We start from the raw sequence: 14,520 nt of genomic DNA on the forward strand, positions 1-14,520 counted from the left end.
CCTTCCTGATACCCCCAAACAATAAATCTTGAAGTTGTCTATGCAGACCCATGCATATTTCATCTCTGGCTGGAACTGGGTGCGTGTTTCCATATATATAGGGAATACCTAACTCTTTGTATTCTGGGTTCTTTTTGTCCTGTTCATAAAGTTGATGGGAATCCTAGAAATGTATTGTCCTCTGTGGTTTCAAGTTAGATGAATGAAGGAGGATTGAATTCTTTGCTTGCCTGATCCCAGGAACAGAAACATTTACTTGGAAATAACCATATAGAGAGTATTAAGGAAAGGGCCTGCACTCACTCCTTCCCTGTGCTGTATCCTCTTTGGTTTTCTGTGGTGCTGGTTCTGAATGATTAAAAGTGACAGGAAACATCTAGGCAGAGCAGCCCACAACTGTGGCTGGCAGATTTTGAAGTTCTCATTGGTGACAGACTTAATCTTAGGATGAAGCAAGGTTGTCTGACCTGGTCCTTTGATCTTTGACAGGTTCTGCCACGACCAGGCCCTGGGATGAAGACTGCCTGCATCTTGGCCCTGATTGGCTGCCTGGCCACAGTCACTGAAACCAAAATCTACACTCGCTGTAAACTGGCAAAAATATTTGCGAGGGCTGGCCTGGACAATTACCAGGGATTTAGCCTTGGAAACTGTGAGATTTCTCCCTTCCTGTTCTTTTTGTACCTTGATGTCTCCCCCACGATGCCAGAGGTACTCTCCACACTCACTTCTGTTCCCAGCATTTCCATGTTCTGCTCCACCAGGAATGACCACCAGGTGTTCATATTTCCTCCTCAACTGCTGCTCTCTGGGGCTTCTCTGCTCCTTCCTCTTCCCTCATGTCCCCACTCCTGGAGTCCTGTACTAATGACACCAGCAAGGGAAGGAGAAAACAATGCCCCACGTGCTGGCGTTGTGGGGGGCAGATCTGACTTTTAGTTTAGTCCAGGTTCAGCCACCGAGTAGGTGTGAAGCTCAGGTATGCCATCCCTGCCCATCATGTGTCCCATGGGTGCCCTACCTTCCCTGACCCTCCCCAAGGTTTGTTGGAAGCAAAGCATTATTATAGCCTACATAAGGGAACTGTCCCTTAAGAACAGGGTTGGAAGAAAACAATGCATCTCTTTCTCTGGCATTTCTGACTTCTCCCCCTTTAGGGATCTGCATGGCATACTACGAGAGCCACTACAACACCACCGCTCAGACTGTCCTGGAGGATGGAAGCACTGACTATGGCATTTTCCAGATAAACAATTATACATGGTGCAGGCAGGCAAAGCAACAAGAGAAGAACCACTGCCACGTAGCCTGCTCAGGTACAGTTTTGCTTTTCATCCTTGGGGACAAAGACAAGAAAACTGATAGTGGGATATCCACCCATTTTGTTTTAACTGAAATTGGGAGTTGAGATGTCCAAGTAGGTCTATACCAGGCCGATAAATTATTCAACAGTTCCTCAATGTGACACTCTTGACCCTCTGGCCTACTTGTCCAAAGGTGACTTATTCCCTCTAAGATGGTTTTTATGGAGCCCACCATGAAAACGGGGGGGATTGGCAAATGACATTACTACACTTTCATGCATGGAGACATTAAATATCTTCAATGAGGAGAAAGCTGTTTGCCAACTAACTTGCTTAGGCAATTAACTCAAAAGAATGCTTCTTTTGTACAGAATGAGACAAATAAATACACTTTACATAGCATTTCTTAAACAGTAGAAATAAAGCTAGAATTTCCTTCCAAACCTTCTACTTCAATCATTTAAGAAATATAGGTGTGCACAGAACTGAGGATAGCAAAATGCATCAGACATGAATTCTGGCATTAGAGAAGAGAATATACGTGCTTATACGAAGTTAGATAAATGACTATAAATAGACTTGGGTTTAGTACTATGGGCTTCAGAGGAAAGAGGTATTATGAGGAAAATCCTGGAAATTCTATAGACACAGTGATATTTGATCTAAGACTTGAAAGGTAGATAAGATTTGGCTAGTCAGAGACAGATAGGAGTCATCCCAGGTAAGGGGTACAACAAAAGCAAAGAGGTGAATGTGGGATGTGCGGGGTATAGACAGGGAGACAGGAGACATTTGTCTTACCTGTAACAAAGGGGACATGAAAACAGGTAACAGGACATGTGATTGGGAAGGTTGATTACTATGTGATTGCGAAGCACCTTAGAAGCCAGGCTAAGAAGAATGATGTATTGATTTCTGCCAGCAATAGGAAATTAATTGAGATTCATTGATTAAGCATTGTTTTGGAAAAATTAATCTGTAGCAGGGTGTGAGTGAAATCAAAGAAAGGACTATTTAAATGCCACTGCAATTGTTGAGGTGAGAGATTTAGCGACCTGACGATAGTCTTGGCTGGGGGCATAGAGAAGGACCTGATGCAAGAGGTGTTCAGTAGCAGAAGGACAGCTCAGAAAACAATTGTCTTATTTACTTCCCCTCTAGAATGCAAGCTTCGTGAAGGCAGGGGTTTTATCTGTTCTATTCACTGATGTATCCTAAATGCCTAGAATAGTGCCTGGCCATTGGTGGAGCTCAATAAATATCGATTAAGTAAATGAATGGAGGGAATGAGGAGCAAGAGTGAAGACAAAGAGTCATAAAATATTCTATGGCAAATTCTTTAAGAGCAGGAAGTAAACTTTCAATTTCTCTTTGACACAAGATGATCCATACCGCTGTTTGAATGTATGAATGATTGAAAAATATGTTAATTTATCTAGTAAATTATCCTTAGCGCTGCATTAATACAGAATGCTCACTACCTCCAGAAGCAGATCACCTAATCATTGATCAGCTCTTAATTTAGAAAAATTTCTGTTGGACCAAAATCTACCTCCTTATAGCTTTCTTCCATTAATCCTAGTTTTTCCTTCTGGACTTACTCAAAACAAATTTGCTCTATTTTATACATAGAAACTTATTAAACATTTGAAAGTGATTAGTAGATATTTCTCATTTTCAATTTCTTTGGGCTATTGTATTCATTATCTTCACCTTCCTGAAGGTGTGACTTTTAAAACCCTACCCATCCTGGTCGATCTCATTAGCATTCCTTAAGAGTTCGCCAATGGAGTCTTTCAGTTAAACATGGTGATTGAACATGTGCATTACCTCCCATGGTAGGTCTCATAATGGCCCCCTAGAATATCCAATCCCTAATATGTGAAACCTGTGTATATGTTACCTGATGTGGCGAAAGGGACTTTGCAAATGTAACTGATGGCACTGACATTGAGAGGGGGTGATTATCCTAGGTTATCTGGGTGGACCCAATCTAATCACATGAATCCTGAAAGTGGAGAATCTTTCCCAGCGGTGGTCAGAGAGAGAATTGATGACATGATTCAAAATATGAAGTACTCAAGCCACCACTGATGGCTTTTGAAGATGGAGGAAGGGGGCCACAAGTCACAGGATTTAGAGGGGGTCATAGACACTGGGAATGACCCTCAGCTGACATCCAGCCAGGAAGCAGGGACCTCAGTCCTACAACACAAGGAATTAAATTCTGCCAAAACCCAAATAAGAAAAGAAAAAAATAAAAGGCATTCAGAAAGAATGTCCCTTTTATCATTAGAGTCAATGTCACTCCTTTACTCTGGTAATATTTCTTATCCCCAAATCTACTTTGTCTAGTGGTAATATAGCCACTCAACTTTCTCTGTGTGGTATATTTCTTTCCATTATTTTACTTTTAATGTATCTGTGTCTTTTTATTTACATTGAGTTTCTTATAGACAGCGTGTAGTTAGGTGTTACTTTTATGTCTAGCCCAACTATCTCTGCTTTTCAATAGGAATGTTTAGACCAGGGGATCAGCTTTGTCTTAAAGAGCCCAGTAGTAAATATTTTAGGCTCCATGAGCCATATGCTGTCTCTGTTGTAACTTCAACTTTCCATGTAGTACAAAAGCAGCCATAGACAATATGTAAATGACTGGACATGGCTATGTTCCAATTAAACTTTCTTTATAAAAATAGTGGTTAGGCCTGGAGGCCATAGTTTGATGAACCTTGGTTTAGACCATTTACATTTAATATAATTACTGATATGGTTACTTTAAAATCCACCATGTAGTTATTTTCTATTTGTGTCATCACTTCTTGGTTCATTTTTCCTGCCTTCTTTTGGATTAATGGAATATTTTTCAGTATTCTCTTTTATTTCTTCCATTGGCTTAGTAACTATAATTCTGTTCTATTTTTAATGCTGGCCCCAGGCTTTACAACACGCATAGTTATCTTATTATACTCTACCTTCAAATAACATTATATCACTTCACAATGACGAATTTTCTAATGTATGCTTATCCTATCTTTTGTGCTATGTTGTCATGCATTTTACTTCAACATGTTTCACCCCTCACAATTTATTATTTTTGCCTTAAACAATTATTTCTTAAGAAAAAAATTTAAAAGAGGAAAAGGATCTTTATATTTATCATATATTTACCACTTCCAACATTCTTCATTTCTTTGGTGGATTCATTTGGGCAGGCAGTTAAGTGATACAATTTTCCTTCAGCCTAAAGAACTTCCTTCAACATTTTTTTCAACTGGGAGGGGGTCTATTGGTAAGCATTCTCTTAGATTTTGTTTATCTCAAAATGTCTGTTTCATTTTCTTCTTTGAAGAATATTTTCTCTATAAATTCTAGGCTGACAAATGTCTTCCTGTTAATTTATTAAAGATATCCTATTGTATTCTGCATGACTTGTTTATTAAGAGAAATCAGTGATTTTCTTATCAGTCTTCCCTGAATGTAATGTGTCCTTCTTCCTCTAGCTTCTTTTAAGATTTTCTTTCTATCACCACTTTTTTCAGCAATTTAATCAGAATGTGTATTTTCTTGTGTTTATCTTACTCGATACTGACACTGTGGATTCCTTAATTTTCATCTTTTCTCCTAGGACACTACTGACACATGTGTTAGGTAACATAATGTTGTCCCATAGGTCACTGAGGCTTTTCTTTTTTTTTTCAGGCTTTTTCCCTTTTTGTCTTTTATTTCCAGTAGTTTTCATTGCTATATCTTCAAGTTCTCTGATCTTTTTTTCTGAAATGACTAATCTATTAAATTTATCAATTAAATGTTTCATTTCAGATATTGTAGGTTTTGCAGTGCTAGGTAATTGTTTTATAGCTTTCATTCCTCTCATTTTATTCATGATTTTCTTTAAGTCTGGATATAAATTAGCATATTTATAAGTTCTGTTTAAGTTTCTTGTCTGTTAATTCAATCAAGCCTGTCATTTCTGGGTCTTTCTGTTGACTGATCTTTCTCCTGGTCATGGATCACATTTTCATGTCTCTTTGCACAGGTAGTGATAACCTTTTATTGGACATTAGACATCGTGTATGTCACATTGTTGAGTGTCTGGATTATGCTGTCTTCCTTTAGGGAGTGTTTTCATCGTGGCATATAGTTAATACTGATCAGGGAATTTCTAGAGTGGTCTTTTTGGTAGAACTAGTTATAGTCTTAGTACAAAGACATGGCACTTCTTGTATCTTTTTTAATATCTCAGAGGTTCAGCAAGAGGCCTGTCCCCTGGCTAGTCAGAAATTAAATATCTTGCAGCCCTGTGTGACTTTTGTAACTATTTAGGTCCCTGGTAATTGTTCTCTAACTGCCTTGAAGAGTTTTATCCTCTGCATGCTCAGATTAGCCTTCAGCCAAAGACTCAGTGGAATTCTTTTTTTTTTTGTCAAGTACAATTGGCATACAATATTATATTAGTTTCAGGTGTACAACATAGTACACCTGAATTTATATGACTTATGAAGTGATCACCTCGATAAGTCCAGTACCCATCTGACACCATACATAGCTATTACAATATTACTGATTATATCCCCTAAGCAGTACTTTATATCCCCATGACCATTTTTATAACTGGCAATTTATACTTCTTAATTCCTTTCTCCATTGGATTTTTATGCAGATTTTTGGTGCTCTCCTTCTGGGTAGCTCCTACCTCTCAGGTATTCTTCTCCACAAATTCCAGCTTCCTTGGCCTCTGATCTCTGTCTCCTCCACTTAGATTGCCATCTCCCACCTGAATTTTACCTCCCTCATTTGGAAAATACCTCTGGGCAGAAAGTCATAGCAATCACAAGGCTCACCTCATTTGGTTTCTATCTCTCAAGAATCATGATCATGCATTGTCTGTTGTGTAATGTCTGAAAAAATATTGTCATATTTTATCTAGTTTTTTAGTTGTTTACAGTGGGAAAGAGAATCTGTTACTCCATCATGGCCATGCTTAACTTTACATGCAATTTAATATAATAAAAATTTAATATTGTTCAATTTAGTGCCCATTGAGGAAATCTGGGGCAAATGTATATCTGCAAGATAATCTTGGATTCTAGAAATTAAAATGTTGGACAGTTCATGGTAAGAGGTGAGGGAACATTCATATCTGTTTTCTCATCATAAATAGCATGGGATTTTTAGAGACAACTTTAAAATAGAAAACAGGATATTGGTTTTATATCATAACCACCTCTCAGTGACAGATCACCCTCAGCTTCAGGCCACAGAGTGTTTAATTATGGACAATGTCATTCTGTCCCGTGTATTTTACAGTAGGGACATTTGTTCTTGGGAACTTGGAAATAATTTAGCATTAGGGTATGTTTTTAAGGTACGTGACATTTCATATATGTACGGTATACATATCACTCATATCCATCTTTGAAGCTGTAGATTCTCCTCACTCCCATACCAAATTGTATTCCTAAAATCTCTGCCTACCTTGTCCAAATTGTTTGGACAGAATATTTGATATATATATGTGAGTATATATATAAAACAATTTTTATAACAATATTGTTTTATGTATATAACAATATTGTTATATATAACAATATGTGTATATATACATATACATATGTATGTATGTATACACATGCATGCATATTAATAATATAATAGTATAATGTTGTAAAGATTTTGTTGGGTATCCGATGGACATGCGTTCTATTTGGGAGACCACCTCAGGGATACTGTGGATACCTGATCATGGCATTGTACACCAGAAGCTAAACATTAATGAATGCTAACTATAATTTTATATATATAATGTGATGGTTCAGTGTGAGGTCGGAGGGATAGTGGATGGGGGGAGGGGGGTTCACAGTATGAGGGATATAAATGATGAACGTCTAAGTATTACCTTGTTTTGTACACCTGAAACTAATAAATAAATTAATTAATTAAAATATATATATATATATATAATAGTAATCTTTATTTTCTTCCAACATCATAGACCTCCTTAAAATAAGAGATGTCTAAGAAAAAGATTGCCTCTTGTATCTAGTCTAGTCGATTTATATTAATCTCTATTTCTCACCAGCTGGGTATCTGAGTTGGCCTTTGTCACTTCAGATTGGGGAAAGAGATGTAAATTGTGATATTTTAGTTGGGATATACTAAGATGCTGGGGAGACGCAGAGATTTGAAGCAGAACAACTGCAAATAAATAATTCTTTTTGTATAGATTGTTGCTGCTTTCTGTTGTTGGATGTGGGAGAATAAACTATTCAATTGAATAATGTTTTGCCATTCAACATAACCCTTTTCTTCTTCAGGTTTGACTGGACAGAATTGTCTATTTAAAATAAATTGAGCAGAAGCACTTCTTGGCTTGGATCCTAAAATACTTGCCATCTTAACTCATTCCTGCCCCTCTGCTGCCCCTCTGTGGTGATTTCATTGTGTTTTCCCATCTCAACACAGGGCACAAAATTCTTTACTTCCCAGCCCCCACCTCCCATAACATACGACTCTAAGAAAATTCTAAGTCATGTCCAACTAGCACTTTTGAAACATCTCAAGTGTGAAGCAAAATGCTGTAACAAAGCAGAAGGCCGACAAACACCTTAAGTAGTCTCCCACTCATGGTCTTAGGGCATCTCCAGCCAAACAAACTGCCTTACCCGGAATGAACCTTGCTCTTTGTGGCCATATCTGGGGTGTGCTCCAATCCTAGTGTAATAGAATACCCTCAGCTTCTTCCCCACTGTGTATGATCTGTGTCCTTCCCACCCCTTGGGGCCCCTCTGAACCTACTTCTCCTAGGAAACAGGCCCCAACTACTTCCAAACACAAACCACAGTATCTCAGCACTAAGCAAGTATTATGCACACAAAATAAAGTGTTTCTAAGTAATCTGAACATGTATCAGATAGTAAGCACTTAAGTTTGGATAATATCTTAATAAATAAATAATTACTTGAAAAATTAATAAAGCATTTATGTATTTATTGTCAACTTCATTAGCATATAGTGTTCCATAAGCAGAAAGCTTTGCTTAAGTTTCTCTGTCAGAGGGAAGTATCCGAGAATAACAAATTTTAAGCCCTAGGTTGAAGTGCAGACTCATTTACTGCATGTGTGACCTCAGTTTACAGGGATAATAATTGTACCCATCCATGGGGTTGTTCTAAGGACTAAGAGAGAGAATGACAAAGAAACTGAATGTGTGCCTGACACAAAGTAAGTTTTTTATAAAGGTTAGCTATTACTAATGGCTATTATTATCCTAAATACTTACCTCTCTAGAAACAAGGCAAAAAACTTTTATAACCTAACAAAGCTTTATTTTTCACTGTACACCAAATGTTAGGGGATTTGCATATATTGCCTCACTGTGTTAACATTTATAGATCATATCTTTTGTTAATTTTCTCTTGGTTAAAAGACTTTTGTTTAAAAAATAAAATAAACCGCCTTTAAAATGAATTTGCTTAACAAAAATCTATTACTATGTTTATCTCCTAGTTAAGGCTATCTGAGAAAGCAACATAAGTAGCAATTAAACCAGCATACACAAGGAAAGATTTCATTTTTATTTGAGTTTGCAAAGTAATTTGATATTGTAATGCTTTATTAAAATGCAATATTTTAGACTAACTTTATTCTCTTTGGTTATTTTTTCTGACAATAGAAATAATGCATCTCTAAAATATTTAGAAAATATACAGTGACAATTTAAAAGCATTGGTGATCACATGATTAAGAGCTAATCTTTCATAAAGTACCGATGAATTTATGACCTTTTTTTTTTAAATACCAATGCTCTCTTATAGAACTTTCTGAGATGATAGAAATATTATCTATCTGTACTATCCAATACAAGAACCACTAGCCACAATAAAGGAGCTATAAAGCATTTGAGATGTAGCGAGAGCAACTGAGGAACTGAAGTTTTAATTGTATTAATTAATTTAGATTTAAATAGTCTCATGTGACTATGGCTACCATATTTGACAGTATAGCTTTAGAGAGAAATTTTTACAACATTAGTAACTTTATGTTGGTAGCATTTTCCAATATTAAATCATATGAAAACATGATTTAAATGGCTCATTATTTCATTATATGCAGGAATTATTATTAATGTGAAGTTCCATAATTATGAGGAAATTAGATTTTTTTCCATCTGGAAATACATTTTCTCATGTATAAAGCTACTGTAAACTGCTTTGTAAATAAACATTTGTCTGTATTCATGATTATTTCCTTAAGATAGAGCCAGAAGGAGAAATCACTAAGCAAAAGGATAAGAACCATTTTATGGCTCTTCTGCTGCTAAATTGTTTTCCTGAAAAGTTGAACTTATTATACTTCCACCTGCAGGTACACAAGAGTGCCTATCTCATTGCACCTTGTCAACGCTGAGCATTACCCAATTCTTAAGAAAATCTTTGTTCAATTGATAAGTAGAAATGATATCAAATGGTGTGAGTTTTTATGTGTTTGTTTGGTACTCGTGGTGGGCATGGAGATACTGCCCAGATTTCCTTGAAGAGAAGATGTTGGCCCCAGCTGTATTTGTGTGATTTGCTAACAGTCTACCTGACACTTCCTTCAGAGTCTGCTTTAGCTACAGAGAGCTTCCTCCCTAAGGCTATACCTTTTGAGGCAGCCCATATCCAGTGACTGAGGGGCACAGAGGTACAAAGACCTGGCCATTTGGGCCTGCTGTGGATAAGTCTGATGGGTAGTATTCACTCCCGAGCTTCTGGCTTGGTTGGCTGAGTCTTTGAATGGCCTACATCAGAGCTGCACTTCTCCATTTGCCCAATGCTTTCACATGTGTGGATCCCTAATAATACCTTGTATCTAAACCCGTCTCAGAATCTTCTTCTGGAGAACCCAACCTACAATAGAAGTGATGTTGGACTTTTATGTTTATTTGCCTTTTACTGTCATGTTTGTATTGAGAAGGATTTTGAGGCCACTTCTGGGCAAGCAGGAAAAAATGTTGATATCAAATAATACATTTTCAATTGAAAGATTTGTCATGTCTGAAAACCATAGAAAATAATAAAGGCAAAGATTGATGTATTTGACATAAAACTTAAAAATGTCTGCATATGAGAAACACCTTAAATAAAAAAATTTTAATGTACAAACTAGAAAGTTACAATAAAGTTTAATATTTACCTGTAAAGAGATCTTATATGTCAAACTAAGCCGAGTAGAGAAAACATTGTACTGTCTTGTCTTACTCGTGTATTTCTTTAGGACATGAAAAACATTCTGCTATTGCATCTTCTCTAAACACTTTTCTAAGAAACCCTTCAGGACTGGTCTATTCCTCTGAACTTCAAGAAATTCAAGATATGGATGGTTTGGGGGAAAAAAAAAGAATTCATTGATTTGTGAAGAAGCTTAACAAAAATAAGACTATTAAGCTCATAGTTCTTCCCCCCTCCCTGTTCCAAAAAAGCAGTGAAAAAAGTGAAGGACACCTCAAATAACAGTCTCAGCTAACTCTATGCCTCCTCTCTTATAGCCTTGCTCACTGACGACATTACAGATGCGATTATCTGTGCCAAGAAAATTGTTAAAGAGACAGAAGGGATGAACTACTGGTAAGAGGCCTCTCTTGGGAGACTTAGGCTGATGTGGGCAAAACCTACAGTGCGTCCATTTGGCGTGGCTGCAGTGGGTGGTGACAAACTCATCTCTGCAGAGTGGTCCAACAGTGGTGTCACTGTGACTTGTCTATCCCCTTCTCCGTGTGTGTGTGTTTGTGTGTGTGTGTGTGCACACGTGCAGTGAACATGGAAGGCATTTGTATGGGGAGAAGAGATGGTATTAAGCCCTGACAATTTGTAATGGCATTTCACGTTCCAAACAATGGAAAAAGAGTTGCTTTCTAATGTGAATTAGAAAGCATAAATGAAGTCAATACACCAGAGGAAACAAGCTTGAGTTTTCTCTAGATTTGGATAAGATTTAGAGGGCTATCACAATATTTTGTGGGGAGAGAGAACATGCAGAAGTGAGAGGAAAATGACCACATCAGTTACACAATCAGTTGGCAGGACACTTCCCTAGGATTATGCAGGGAACAGTGTTTCATGGTGCTGACTGTCATGTGTTTGGCTACACTTCTGGTGAGCATTGCTAATCAGGTCACCCACTTGGGAAACCCACATTTTCAGAGATGTAGGTGTTTAACTAAATGGCCACTCTTTATAAAAATTGCTTCCTTGTGGCTGAGATGAGTAATGACTAGAAGAAAACCAGGAGAAGTCTTAACAAGGCAAAAATAGAGAGTCCATGGATCTCTAGAAGTAAACGAAACTAAATCCTGGGCACTGCTGGTTATTTGGGTGAATTATCTATGGTTTGGGAACCTAAGAATATTTGGATGGTCATGCTTTTCTCTTTTATTTCTACTTTTCTTTCCTTCTTAGGCAGGGCTGGAAGAAACACTGTGAGGGCAGAGACCTGTCTGAGTGGAAAAAAGGATGTGAGGTTTCATAAACTGGAACGGGACCAAGGACGCTTTGTAACAAGTCTTCACACAGTGTAATGAATGTCAAAATGCTTGGGTCACCGATCCCCCTTCCTCTCAATATTCCTTCTCAGAGTTGGAGAGGGAAAACTAAGCTATATTTTTTAAGGAAATAAATATTTCCATTGAAATAGTATAAGAGCACAATGGTACGACTTGAAAAGTCACCCACACAGTGTTCTTAGCCCAGGATGGAACAAATTTCCCTTTATTGGAAAGAGTCCTGGTTCTGTGGCCCTAAAGTGGCTGCTCACTTAAAAATAAGTTTGCCAACCCGTGTCCTGGAGAAGGAGGTCATTCTTCCCCTGGTCAGCAGACAGTCAGTCCTTCCTCAGCTCGGCACTGCCAGAGAGAATGTTCTTGCTTCCTCTGGGCCATCCTGATGGACACTCCGATGGGACCAAATAGATGCAGTTGCCACTCTTAGCCCTAATGGTCAGAGAGTTCCCCCATGTTATCGCAACAGCTATTTCAATTAAACCTATCAAATTCAAAAACCACCCTTAAATCCTCATGACCAAATTCCTTCCAGGCTTATACCTGCAGTTTGTATTACTTTGGTCGTGAAACTGACCTGACTGTTTAAAGGATGTTTCATTACATGGCATAGTGGGCTGGCGAACTCAGATCCCAAAGAGATATTCCCAGGAGTCTCTGCTCCATGCAGGATGGCCCCTCTATAGGCCCCATGGCAGGATTGCTCTGCTCAAGCTGAGATTTGTCTTATCTGTGCTCTGTCCTGCTGGGGCAGATGTGGTTGGGGTGGCTTTGTGTAACTTCAGATAAAAGTAGTGTGTTCAGGTTGAATGTAATCTGACCTCAAGAATGCACTAAATTAAGGTTTGTTGAAGACATGGTTATGCTTACAAATAAGTTTCACACTTCGAAGAAAGTCCCCACTGATCAGACTGATGGGCTTTGTGATAGCACCTAAATGACCCGTAAACACTCTGTGGTTGCCAACTGCCTGGGTTTGACTGTTGGCTCATTTCACATTCACTGCTTCACTTGTAGGCGTAGGCTTTAAAAAAAAATCTGAACTGCTACTTGCCAAAAGAATATAAACATTTCATACATGTCTAAACAAACATAATCTTGTGACAATTTAACAGGCATTACAAACCATTGGAAAAAAAGCTTTTGAAACTAATGTAAGAATTGAAAAATAATTCTAAAAGATGGCTGAAGGAAATTTGAAAAATGTAGAATCTATTAAACTGCATTAAATCAATAATCTGTGCTTATAGAAGTCCATAAATATGCATTTTTCCATTGTTATTGTCCTATTATCCTTCTGCCCTGCAGTCACCATTCTTAGCCAAACCTACTCCTTCAGTAAAACCAATGGTACCATGTTAATGACTTAGGTTGGCACAGGACCCAGCACCAGCTGTTGAAAGACTAGGGGAAACATTAAAAATAAAACAAGAAACAAAAACCAATTCCAAAAGGGAGTGCTTTGAAATTCAAGGTGAAGGGAAGTTGGCTGGCTCTACAATTTGTATGATCTATTTTTTTGCATAAAATTTCTAAGCATGCAATCCTACTCATGCTTTCTCTGCTCAAATGTTTTATTTAGCTAGTATTTACATAAATAATAATTTAGGATAAAAAATGCATTTTCCCCAGATTATTTTCCACAATTAATGCTCTCAGAAGTTCAAGAGAAAAATGTTACTTGTATTTCTGAGTTATCTTTATTTCACAAAAAGATATTAAAATAACAACAAAGATTTATATACCCTTTTATTTTCCAAGACGTTTGGAAATAGGTTTTCAGGTTCTCCTTACAACCATCTTATCAGCAGCTTACCAAAAGCATTGAGAAGACAGTGGATATTAGAATGTAGAGATCTGCTTATGTGGGTACATACTTTCTTTGGGGACTCAGCTCTGCCTGACTCTCAGGACTCTCTCCCCCAGCATCTATCCCTTTGCATTCCAACCTGGTTCCTGTTATTCCTCAATACTTTCTATCTGGTCCACCATTTTTTCTTAATGCCTCCTGAACCCGATAAACCACTTTCCCATGTGATATTTTTGCTCCTGGTTTTCCCCAAAGCTGGAAGATCGTGCCACTATCCTATAGCCTCCACAAGCCATACCCAGCCCCCATGAAGCCTCTCTGCTCCTCCAACTTTCTGTCTTTTCTCTATGGTCTTTCCTAACAGCTGGGTTTGTACTACACAATAAGGTCATCAGTGGTTCATGGTCTGTAAGCAACTTGAAGCCTGGCAATGTCTTTTACTTCTCTATCTTTCACAATCCTTTTTGCAGTATTAAGCATATAGTAGTTGACATTTGAAAATGCTTGATGTTGGTGCGGCTGGATAGCTCAGTTGATTAGAGCACAAACTCTGAACAACAGGGTTGCAGATGGACCAATGAGCTGTGCCATCCACAACTAGATTGAAGACAGTGAGCTTCTGGAGGGGTGGCCGGATGGCTCAATTGGTTAGAGTGGGAGCTCTCAACAACAAGGTTGCCAGTTTAATTCCCGCATGGGATGGTGGGCTGCTCTCCCCACCCTCAAAAAAGAAAATGCTTGATGTTGATTTTTGATGCCACTGGATATGTATGGGATCATCGAAGGAATACAAATAAGATGTCACATTTAGAATATTTTTATTTTCAAATCATGTTCACATTTCATAATTCAAGTGCCCCTCACAAGCA

The 14,520-nt window shown here is 37.9% G+C and overlaps 1 protein-coding gene across 1 annotated transcript; it reads left to right on the forward strand.

Annotated features, from left to right (window-relative positions):
* Positions 1-513: 513 nt before the first annotated feature.
* LOC308498092 (lysozyme-like protein 1) lies at positions 514-11,813 on the forward strand (the record flags this gene model as incomplete). The annotated part of the gene is made up of 4 exons (XM_081049419.1): positions 514-652; positions 1,158-1,316; positions 10,834-10,912; positions 11,744-11,813. 4 exons carry the CDS (start codon positions 514-516, stop codon positions 11,811-11,813), a joined length of 447 nt encoding a protein of 148 aa, XP_080905545.1.
* Between the last annotated feature and the right edge of the window lie 2,707 nt (positions 11,814-14,520).

The sequence above is a fragment of the Rhinolophus hipposideros genome (genome assembly GCF_964194185.1).
Source record: "Rhinolophus hipposideros genome assembly, chromosome: 1".
Lineage (NCBI taxonomy): Eukaryota > Metazoa > Chordata > Mammalia > Chiroptera > Rhinolophidae > Rhinolophus > Rhinolophus hipposideros.